The sequence below is a fragment of the Equus caballus genome, chromosome 2, assembly GCF_041296265.1.
Source record: "Equus caballus isolate H_3958 breed thoroughbred chromosome 2, TB-T2T, whole genome shotgun sequence".
NCBI lineage: Eukaryota > Metazoa > Chordata > Mammalia > Perissodactyla > Equidae > Equus > Equus caballus.
Genome location: NC_091685.1, coordinates 87700977 through 87713109, shown reverse-complemented (window position 1 = coordinate 87713109; position 12133 = coordinate 87700977). Strand labels below are relative to the sequence as shown.

Sequence of the window (12133 nt, the reverse complement as noted above, 5' to 3'; positions counted from 1 at the left end):
AATATTAACATTTTCTAATGAAAATAAGATTAAATAAAAACCTTACCGGCAAAGTTCCAGGCAGAGATGCATCAAAAAAAGATACCAAAGAATTTGGAGGTGCTGCAAAATGGACTTGAGATCCAGAGAAGAGTTTAGACTTGGAGGAAATCTGGGCATGAATTTCCAAACCTACCACAGCTGCCCACTCGTGTTCACTAAAGAGAAAGATAGAGTGGTTAAGAAGTAGTTAGATTTGTCACCATGCATGACTTTCTGTGAACCTAAACCACAAATGTTAATTTCCTATTTGTGTTTTTAACTTATTAAAAATTTACATCCTTACATTAAACAGTGTGTCATATTGTACTGATGACTAAATCAAAAGCAATTCATAGCGAACACCTACAAGATGGCAAAATAAAATTCATTTACAACAGGGCATAGGGAGAGGGCACTGTACAAACAGGAAGGTGATAGAGAAAGGAACAATTTGGCATCTTAAAACAATTTAGAAATGGGTATCAGGTGGCAACTGCTTGGCTGACTTCAGAGAAAAGCAGCATTTTCTAAATTAACTGTCCTTTACCAATTAGTCATTCAGTAAATGAAGAAAGCCCATCTTGGGGATATTTTTAGAATCAATATAAACATAAGTGTTCTACTACTAGAGACATAATGGTAAATAAATAGTTGCACAGCTCATTATTTAAAAAAGAAAGGAAATTCTCAGTCATTTCATAACAATGGCTTGCAAATAAAATGACCAGAGTGACACATATAACAGATCACCACTAAATGATACTCTTCCTGGGAATTTTGCACAAAGAAAAACATTAAACTATCAGAAGTAGCATTTTTTTGGTGCTCCAAATCACTTGCAATTCCCAAGGTCTAGTTTCAGGTTCCTTTGCTTGTTTGTTCATGCTTGATTGCTATCAAATCTAAAAAGCTCTTAAATGCTGTAATAATCTCTTAATATGGCCCCTCCTACTCTGTTAGGTCTGTATGAACATTCCATACACAGGTCTCTCCAGGCTCTTATAAGCGTGCTTAATCCCCTGAAACTCATGTATCCTGGACAATCTGCAAATGGCCTGTTTACACATACTCTCTCCATATTTTGTCGTTCCTATCCTGCTTTTCTCCCAAGCAATTTTCTATATTATCTAGATTTTTGTTTATATGTATTGGGTTTTGTTTCAATCATTTCAACATAGGAAGCTCTGTATCTATGGTATTGTGAGAAGATTAATTCCTTCTTTTTAAAGTTTGGAAGAACAGCCTGTAATTGAGAGGAATGAAATGAAGACCTTATCAGAAATTCTGCATTCACTAAAACACTATTCAAAGTTATTTCTCCAGTTTCATTACATGAAAGAAACACTTCCTATTCACAGTGAGATTACCTAATTTATGAAAAGAATAGAAAGTGAATTCTTCTGGACATTTTCCCTGTTTCTCGAACTGAAAAGCAAAAATAATACCAACCTAACTAGCTCAAAAGATAAACAAAATATTAGACACATGCCGTATGTTTTTGAGTAAAACAAAACATATTTAAGTATTATATAGTGAAGTATAAATAGCTGTTCAGAGGATAACTAGCAAACTAGGCCAAAGATGTCTTGTATTGGTTGCATCCTCCTAGGTCTAGATACACATGTTCAACATGAAACGCCTCCACAGAATGGTGGTGTTTACTCGTATGATATTAAGCCATCACTATTCAGAGCTTGTAGGTAAAGGTTCTCTTTCTACCTTTAGAACGTTGCTGGCCTATAGTAGCGCTAAATAACTGTCAGCTAATTAAGATCCCGCTTCTAGTGTCACCGACCTCACTGCTGGTGCTATTAGTAAGGCGACTGAATCCACTCTTCTGTCTGTGCAGCTTTCGATTCAAGAAAACACCTGTGAGGTTACACTCGCGAATTCCCCAAATATACTTATCTAATTGAAGACAGTGGTTTACGTGTAGGGGCGGGGCTGGTAGAGGGTCTGTTTTGTGCTTTCGTTTAGGTTTCAAGACTCTAAGTTATAGCCCAACACCCTCCCGCCAATCAAAACATCTACACTGAAGGCTGGGCTGTAGTGGCCATCATCTCCCCACTCCCGCACTTCCACCTCACACTTAGGTGGGCAGTAATGGTATGAAATAGTATACCCTTTCCTCGGCTTCTGGGCCGTGATGAAGGGCTGCTGAGCCACTGAGCTCTGTCCCCTTCTCCTGCTGGACGTGCACCCATTCGGAGCCCCTCTTCTGTGGCGAGAACAACCGTCAATGCAGGCTAAAGCCCAACGCCTTCCAGGACAGCACAAGCGGAGCATGGGCGCCGCCATTGCCTCTTCCACAGTCTTGGTCAGGTGACGCAGCCTCCCTCCGCCGCAAGACCCCTTGGGAAGCGTAGTTCTGGAACTGTACAAAACCTCTAGCGGTTCGGACCGGAAGACTACTATTCCCGGTGAGCACTGCGACTCGAAGGCTGCCGGAACCCTTGCGGGGAGGGGAGGGAAGGAGAAATAGAGGAGAGGGTGAGAGGGTTTCTGGGTCGAGAGGTGTGACTCCTCCTAGCGGGGAGTCTCAGTTTGTGACCGTGAGCTTGTGGATGAGTTTGAGTGAGAACAGGTGGTGCCGCAGATCCAAAGCTGAGAAACCTGGCTAGGATTTTATACCCCAGTTAAACTTTCGAGCTGAAGTAAATGACCTTGACGTCTCCGCGAAGACTTCCTGAACCCCCAACTCACTCACTTATTTTCTCTGTCTACTCTCCCAGTTCACACACCAATTTGTGCATTAATGCAACAGATACTTATTTGCGTGCCTACTGTATGCCAGGCACAGTTCTTAGGCACTGCGGATACAGCAGTGAGCAAGACAGTTATGGCCCCTATGCTCATGGAGCTTACGTTCTTGGGAGAGGAGACATACAGAAAAGTTAACAAAAAATAGGATATTTTCATGGAGGTAAAAAGTGCTATATTTAAGCAGAGGTGCTTGGAGACAGACCTAGATTCAACCTTCGGGTACATTTTAACTTATTCTCCTTTTTGATCTTGGCCAGTATTTGAAACCCTCTCCTTATATGTGAGAAGCCTTGATAGTGGATACCATCGTCCCAGTGGACTTCTATTTTCCTGCTTCCAAACTCATACTCCTTGTTGACACTCCCACTGATTTCTTGTATCTGAAGACACAATTTAGAATAGCCTTTCAGGCACTCTCTATTATATCACCCTATTTTAATTCTCCACATAGTGCTTATAACTATCTGATGTTTGTCTTCTGTCTCCACAAGCTCTTTGAGAATGAGGAATTTGTCTGTCTTACTCAACACAGTATTACCAGAGTACAAAGTAGGCCCCTCAAAAATATTTGTTGAATGATGTAATGCAGTGTGGAGAATGCATTTGACAGTGGATGCCCTTTGGAGGAGTAGTTGTTTAGGAGGGAGGTAGTGAAATAGTGTGGTGGTGGAGGCAAAGAGAAATTGACCTATGTGAGATAGATTCAGGAAGTAAGACTGAAGGACTTAGTGATGGATTGGATATGATGGTGAAAGACTAGGTGAGGTCAAGTAACTCTTGGATTTCTGGCTTGTACAACTGGATAGCTAATGGAATTATTTACTGAGATAATGAAACTAGAAAAGAAACAGATTTACAGGAAAATATGAGTTTGGTTGCCTTGGAGACACACAAGTGGAGAAGTCAAGTAGGCATCGTTGATACCTAACTCCGAGTATGTAGCAGGGGAAAAACCTGCATACTCTATATACTTCATAATGATAGATTTTCAGTTATTGATCAATACCTATTGATTTGACATCTGTAACCTATGATCTATTTCCATTAATACTCTCGTACAGTTATATTATGCAATTTAATGCCTCCATGGAGGCAATGTTAGTCTCCTTAGAATTGCTGTTATTTATTTTTTTCTATCCTTCCTACTTTTTTCATCCACTATCACTGATCCAAATTGCTACACCAGAAATATTTTCATGTGACTGAAAATGAAAATGAGGGAAATGACAGACTGCTAAGTAGAGGTGGAGATTTGTTTCAAAATTTATCTCTAATTACATATCGCCCTTTCTATCAGGTTCAGATCACTCTTTAGATCCTTTATTAGTATATCCCCTTTTAGTTTCCATATTTCCCACCTTTACACTAGATAAGATTGCTTTCTCTTTTGTATTTAGCTCCTTGGGTTTTCTGGCCAGACTGGGGATCAGGAGAGTTGCCTCTGATCACAGCATGGTTCCACCTTTGATAAGACTTCAGAGGAGAGAAGAATCTTGTACCCTGGGAGTGAGCATGGGCATCTTTTAGCCAAAAGGAGAGGGAGATCCTTTGTATCTTGCCACTGGTAATCAGTGTACCTAGGAGGCAATTCACTCCCTAACATTGAAGGGTTGGGGGTGTTTTGAAAACCACCATAGGAGAGAGCAGCACACCTAATGAAAATCCTAATTTTATGGGCAAAATGCACTGTAATGGAAACTCATCTTTGTTTATAAAGCAGTATTATGCATTGATAGCATATCACTTCAAAGGCTCCCACCCCACCACTAGAGGGAGAGAAAATCCTATGCATGAACTTGTATTTGATTCCTTTCACAAATGGAAACCTTCCAATTCTGTGCCTATTACACAGCCCCTTCAAAATCCCACAAGAGCTAATGGTTCCCTTCTCCCCCAGGATTATCTGTCATTTCCAGAAACGCTCATTGGTTTCCTCGTGCGTGGTCTGGTGTCTAGGAGTGCACTGTCTTCCAAGCGCCCCTCCTGCGTTCTCCTTAGCTAGTCAGGTGCTCCCCCAAACCTCCTACCATGGGACCGTTTCTTGCCTTCCTTCTGCATGCCAAATCTGATATCTGTCAGAACTCTTACTGACAGACAGCTCTCTAGCTGAGAGAGCTATTTTGGTTCCACCGAAAAGGTGGCTGTCATCTGGAAGACACAAGAGATTTTCATTTTCAAGAAACTCAGAAGGTAGCAGGACAGGGTTTCTAGCAAAAATATTTTCTTAGGGAGAGTTTCTCAGCTCTTATTTTATTCACATAATTGACACAGTACAAATAAATTTAGAACAAGGTTTTAAAAAGATATATAAGCCAGAGCAGAATTTCGAGTTGTTACTTATAAATGACAATAGTCAGGAAGTATGTCTAGAGTAACGTGCTTGATTTTGTTTAGTATTCTTTAGAGAGTCTTCAGATGTCAGAGTTGGAATGAACTTGGTTACCTCTGTGTTTGACTCGAAATCCCCAGGTATCTATATAAAGACGTTGATTTCTGAACACAAATCATTTTTTCTCCCAAATCTAAGTCGTGTTTAATTGTAATTGCTCCTTTTTCTCATTCTTTCACTGATTTGGGATGGGAGAAATGATGTGAAAACGTGGTATTTCAGGATTTATAACTTCTTCTGTAATGTGGGTACAATGTGAGGGAATGATATAAGTGGTTCTAAGTTTCCATTTTTAAAAATGAAGTAAACAATTTTAACATAAACATTAAAATTTCAGGTAAAATTTAAAGGAGGTAGTTTCCACTATTCATTCTAATAGTATTTCATGGCAACGTGTCTCGTAATCTATTTGTATACAATTTTGAATCTTAAAATTGTGTTAACTAACCTTTTCTTTGATTAACTGCTTTGGTCCTGTGGAAACAAAGGCAGTGTGTTAAAGACATTTAGCAAACTCACAAACAAAATGCCCCTTGCAGTCTAACAGGGCTGAATGTGAGTGGTTGTCTTAGTATTTCTTAACATAGTCGTGAGTTTCGTTTCTCTGTGGGACTGTTAGTTTCTATGGTTATAGCACCCAGCCTGCTGTCTTGAATTTTATGCCATGTGGGGAGGGTGACTAGGTTAGTATAAATTCTCTAAAAAAATCCATTTAAGATGATGTACATATGACAAAAATTGACAGCATCATTTTCATGTAGGAGGAACATTGGCACTTGAGGAAGTCCTGTTTTTGAAAAAGCATTCTGAAAACATAAAGTTCCCTCTTAAAAAAACCGCATTTTAAGATCCAGTTAAGTGTCATTGGGGAAGAAGAAAGGCTGGGGATACGTGCATGCCGGGCCACCGGGAGGACAGGATTCATTTCCTTTTATTTTACCATTACATCTTGATTCTGATAAAATACTGATGTGGAGGGAACAATTGCTTTCTCTAGAAGATTGCTTTGAGGCAAAGAAATCTATAACTTTTTCTTCCTTTGCAATGCAGGGAAATAGAACACCCTGTCCAATGTCTTTGTGGAGATGAAGTGCCATGTGGGGAAGATGAGGCCAGGACATTGCTGCTATTAGGCCTGCCTGGCCCGTAAACTGTAATCTCTTCATGTCCTTTCTTCTTCTATCTGGTCTCAAGGGATGGTGTGCTGTTTCCCAGGCTTTTTCTTTTCTAGAAATCTGACTAATCCTGGAAGCAAACAGGAATCATGTGTAAGAAAGACGCTCCACCTCTACACATCCCCATGACTCACCACTTACTTGAAAGAAGATACCCCTGAGTCACAAGTATCAGTAGTAGAACATGTTAAGCTCTGTGTCCCCGTAAGCTATGTTTAGCATGTGGTCAGATCCCTGTTATGCGCTCAGAAGCTCTCTCTTTTGTGTTTTGCAATTGGATATTTGGCCTTCAAAGTTACAGAGCTTTTATACATACACGTGCACACAAACATACACACGTGCACACACACGTCTAAGCAATCTCTTATTTCAGGATTATCTAATTTCAAGATTCTGCACAAATAATGATCAAGAGCTTTTAGATTCCAAAATAGATGATGTCTTTTTCTTGGGTCAGAAGGGTCTCTTGATTTTAAGTCTGAAGATTCTCAGGAGTAAAAGTATGATGTTAAAGAACTACGCCACCAAGACACATGAGTTTTGATGACACTTTTCCTTTAGTAAATGAACTCCTACTTGATAATTGAAGGAAAGTTGTATCAGAGTCCAGCAGGGTGGTGCAGAAGAGAACAGAAAGGCTTATCTTACACATCCTGCCAGGTAATCGGTGTCATTACCTGTGAGTATCTGAACTGGGATCTCTGTAACTAGGCTGCCCTTGAACCAAGAGTGGATGGGCTGAACAAAGCAATAAAGGCTGAAATCTTGTTGGTGGCAGAGCCTTCAGAACTCACCACAGTTTAATGTATGGCGATTGAGAGGAAATTTAGTGCTCCATGAAGAGGTGCCAGATTGAATTAAAATCAAGCAGCTCGATTCAAACACATTAGCAATCAAATGATATAACTACTGAGATAAATGCAAAGAGAGAGGCAGAAAAAATTTCCCAGGGATTCAAGAATACTAATTAGGGAGGGAAAGACCAGCACAGACATGTTTCCTTGGAGTCTGACTTTAGATTCCAGTTCACCAATAAGACTTGATAACTTGACCCAGTAGTGATTTCAAGTTGATGTTGATTCCACACTTAGACCAGCTTTGCTACTGAAAGGCATTTTCACCTGTCTCATATGTAGTAAAAATGAAAAGAAATGATGTTAAGAATGGGACTGGATATTGTGTTTTTCAAAAGGCAAAAGAAAGTAAGATTATATAAAATGCCACTCTAAGAAATAACAAGGGCCCATCTACTGTAATAGTCTATCTGCGTTCATTCTCTAAAGCCGTTAACTTTATTTTGGCTGCCATAGTACATTTATTCAGTTTCTCTGGGAAACATTTTGCAGTGATTCTAAGCCCATGATTATTAAAATTTTATATAGATTTATTAAATAAATGCATTACCTCTCCTTGCCACACCAAAATTCACACAATCTCATGAAATGTTCTCACAATTTATGAGAGTCAGTTTGACATTTCACAATCTCTCAGAGTTTAGTGTCTTTAGCAGATGTCAAGATGAAGAATTTTAAGTTTAGGAAAGAAAATGTTCGTCTTGCTTAGTTCTCTGGACTGGCAACCATTTTATGTGCCTGGGGCCTTTCTCTTGGGATCTATGACAAGAGGACATTAGTTGCTGTGTAACAACCTCCCTTACAGCAATTCTCTTTACTAAAACAGTAGCTCACTTCCCCAAGGAAGACCAAGAATATTTTGCTGTTTGCTTACATTGTTTATTATCTCTTTCTAGAAACTTTAACTAGACTTATCCTTATGCCCTTGTGTTCTCTTTACCCAACAGAGATCTAAGGTGTCACTTGTTTCAAAGTGACAATATCCTTTTGCGTTGGTTCTGTTGTGCAATGGATCACATGAACTGTGCTTCTCACTGTGTAAGTTAATAGTTGTTGTCCACGGAGTTGAAAAACAAAATTGAGTATGTGTTTTTTGTTGGATTTCTATGGCAACATTGAATCAAATGTTGCGTTTACTCTTTCTTCTTTCAGAAAATACTGTTATTTATTTTCAGTTGTCAAGAAACAGCAAGCTTAGAAGTGGTAATTTTCCTCTGTCTGAAATATATTGTGACAAGACAGGCCAAATTACAGAAAATCAATTAGTTTCTGTTACAAGAGTCGTGTATCCAAAGTCCTGTTCTGTCTCTGGTTACTATAGCTGATGTCTGCTCCTCTCCAAAGGAATTCTTAGGAGAAAATCACCCAAAGATAGTTTCTCTAGAGCAAAATCCAGAAAAGACAAAGGCATTTCATCTCTTTGTTGATTAAGATGAGACAGAAATAATCACTTTCTTCTTACACTTTTAAACCACATAACCTTGAAAGAGCAGTTAATATTTACTTTCTGAGGCCTAAAATTTCTAAATACTACAACTTCTATATCATACTATCTATGCCTTTTGATATAAGAGAAAGGCAATAATGTTTGCCAAGCATGTGGTCTCATATAAGTCTCATCTACATCAAGAACTCTTCTCTGTTGTCCCTTGATAGAAAATCAACTAACAAATTCAACTGGACAAATATATCTAGGCCTAAAGTTTTCGTTATTTCACAATATTATTTTTTCATAGATTTACAGTTAAACATACCTTTCTGCCAAGATAAACATTGTCCCCAAATTTGCCTTGCTTTTCTCTTGTATTTGTTTTTAAGGGAAGGGCTTTTCTTTCAAAGATTCATTTTGGTCTCAGATAACTTCTTGTATTACACCTAGCGAAACCAAAGAGATCTAAAAACAGGAGCACCAGATTTATATGTTTAAAAGTAAACAACATTTATTACTGATTTCAGACTATTAGTAATTCCATTTTCTCTATTATAGAATAGGGCAGCCATAATCAATAAAATCTTTGATTAACATTGACTTGCACTTAATCTTTTTTTTTCCTTCTGCCCAAATACCCCCAGTACATAGTTGTATATTCTAGTTGTGAGTGCCTCTGGTTGTGCTATGTGGGATGCCGCCTCAGCGTGGCCTGATGAGCGATGCCATGTCTGCGCCCAGGATTTGAACCAGCGAAACCCTGGGCCACCGAAACGAAGCACACAAACTTAACCACTTGGCCACAGGGCCGGCCGCATGACTTACACTTAACATAAAGCACAGATGTAGAAGAATTGTTTTAAAGAGTTGTTAAGCAACCTAAAACTTGTAGTAAGCCAAGTTATAAGTCTTGTGTTATCTAGAGCCTATAATTAATTTTTAAAAATCAAAACACTTTTAAAAATAGCCTGGTGTATTGAATTCCAGCATGGTGCTTTTTGTAGAGCCATTTCTGTAAAATGCAAGTTTATTTATAGATTGTAATTGACTCTAAGATGTTACAATATAAAAGGAAATGACACTCTAGGGTCTTTGTTCAGGGCTGTGTGGGGCTCTCTTAGAATGCTCAGTTCACTCAGAGAATTGCTTTTAATCTTCAGAAGCAAAAGGAATTTTATAAATTAAAATTCTTGGCCAGATGGAATTTCCTGATTAAATTTTTAGTGTTTGGTGTTAAACATAATAATGAAAGGAAGAGTTCTGAGAGTAAACCCAATTAACATTTCATAAAATTTATTGCTGTAGCTATGGCTTACCCTTTATATTAATGATTTCCATCCATCGTCTTCCTGGGCAACTTGACTGTCTTGAAAAACTGAGCATAGCCAACTTATCTCCCTCCTTCTCTCTGTTCCTTCTTTCTCTTGTTTGCTCAGCTTTCTTCTCCATCTATTCATTGAGTCCTTCCTAGGCTACAGGCACCATTTTAAGGCTTACTTTTTGCTATTTTTTAGGGATTTTGGTAGAAAGAATATTTTTTAACAGCCTGTAATAGTAAGTCACTGCTGCTAGAGTGGCGTCACTCTTGTTGTACGAGAGACTCTTAATTCCATGTGTAATCAGAGACTAGCTTATAATTTTATAAACACTAGTTTTTGTGATGTTAAAAGCAAAGGTGGACATTCTCCTTGTGTTTTTTTAAATTTCAGCTTTATTGAGGTATAATTGACAAATAAAATTACAAGATATCGAAAGTGTACCTCATGATGATTTGATACACATATACATTATGAAAGGATTCCCACAATCCAATTAATTAACACATCCATCACCTCAGATATTTACTTTTCGAGGGGTTGGGGTGGTGAGAACATATAAGCTCCACTCTTTTAGCAAATTTCAATTATACAATTATCAATTACAGTCACCATGTTATACACTAGATCTTCAGACCTTATTCATCTTATAACTGAAAGTTTGTACGTTTTTTCCAACCTCCCTACTTCTTCCACTCCTAAGTCCCTGGAAACCACTTTCTACTCTCTGTTTTTGTGAGTTCAACTTCTTTTTTTAAAATTCCACGTGTAGGTGATACCATGCAGTATTTGTCTTTCTTTGCATGGTTTATTTCACTTAGTCTAATGCCCTCCAGGTTCATCCATGTTGTTGCAAATGACGGGACTTTTTCTTTCTATTTTAAGGCTGAATAATATTTTATTGTATATATATATACCACATTTTCTTTATTCATTCATCCATCAGTGGGCCCTTAAGTTGTTTCCATAATTTGGCTATTGTGAATAATGCTTCAATGAACATGGGAGTACAGATATCTTTTCAAGATAATGATCTTGTTTTCATTGGATATATGCCCAGAAGTGGGATTGCTGGATCATATGGTAGTTCTATTTTTAGTTCTTGAGGAACCTCCACTTTCTTACAGCAGTCAGATGTTCCCATTCCCACTCAAGATAACTATATTCATTTGGATATGTGGGTATTGCAAAGACAAACTTTTGAAAAGAGAATCTGCCCCACTAGACTGAGATTCTTGAGGACAAGAACCATACATTTCATGTTTCATGTCCTTTCAGTTCTCAGAGTTATGCTAGCTGTGCTGGCCACCATCTCCCCACTGCTCCTGCAAATTATTTCCCCTTCTCCGCCCACTCTATCCATATGACTATGTTAGAGATTGCCAAGCTGATCTAGGACTCCATGCCAGGGCTGGCTACATAATTTATGGGATACAGTACAAATTAAAGTGCAGAATCACTTGTTCAAAAATTATTAAGAATTTCTAGATGGCAACAGCAGAGCATTAAGCCAGCATGGGACTCTTCTAAGCATAGGTCCTTGTGTGATTACACAGGTTGCATGCCCATGAAGCCAGGTCTACTCTACACACACAAGAACATACACACAGAGCCATGGTACATTGGTTCCTGGGGGAAGGGAATATCTCACCCAAATAAGAGCAATCAGCCGTTTCCTGGTTTATTTGTTTGTTTGTTTGTTTGTTTGTACTAGAACTAAGAAAAAAAGTTTGTCCAGTTGGGTAAAACTGAGAACCTATTAGCAGTCTTGTTTTCAGCCATGTGAAGACAGCCATCGACATGCCAAACGCACATCCCTCTAGTCTACCTTAGACATGTGCAGGGGAATTTTGTGCATGAATCAAATACCATCTAAGGTCCTGATAGCCTGCTAGTGTCCGTGTGCCCCTGCAACTTACTATCCACTAGCTTTGAGGCTCAGGAGGCTGGATCAGATGACCTCTGGTGCCATTTTCAAGATCCGTAATTCTCTGAGTCTATAATCAGATTCTGTAAGACTGGCTTCATCTATAAGCATAATGTGTAGGAATACAGAAGAGTGTGTGATTACTCAATTGCTCTGCATAGGTTCATAGAACAATCATTTGCTTAGGCTTTGATAGTGTAGTGACCACTGAGATAAATAACTTGTCCCTTTAAGGCTGGCCATTAGCCAAGGCAATTTT

The 12133-nt window shown here is 38.7% G+C and overlaps 1 protein-coding gene across 5 annotated transcripts in view; it reads right to left on the bottom strand.

Moving 5' to 3' along the window:
- GATB (glutamyl-tRNA amidotransferase subunit B) overlaps window positions 1-2467 on the bottom strand; it is a 74895-nt gene extending 72428 nt beyond the window's left edge. For 4 of the 5 annotated variants that reach the window (XR_011436737.1, XR_011436736.1, XR_011436738.1 and 1 more), the window contains exons 1-2: window positions 2144-2426; window positions 47-197 (exon numbers count right to left, since the gene is read on the bottom strand). Coding sequence is in view for 2 of the 5 variants with exons in the window: in XM_005607818.4 (XP_005607875.1) it covers window positions 47-197; window positions 2144-2319 (327 nt within the window). In the remaining 3 variants the exon portion in view is untranslated. Of the gene's footprint in view, window positions 1-46; window positions 198-2143 lie in introns of all 5 variants that reach the window. The other variant, XM_001501357.7, reaches the window with a different exon arrangement.
- Between the last annotated feature and the right edge of the window lie 9666 nt (window positions 2468-12133).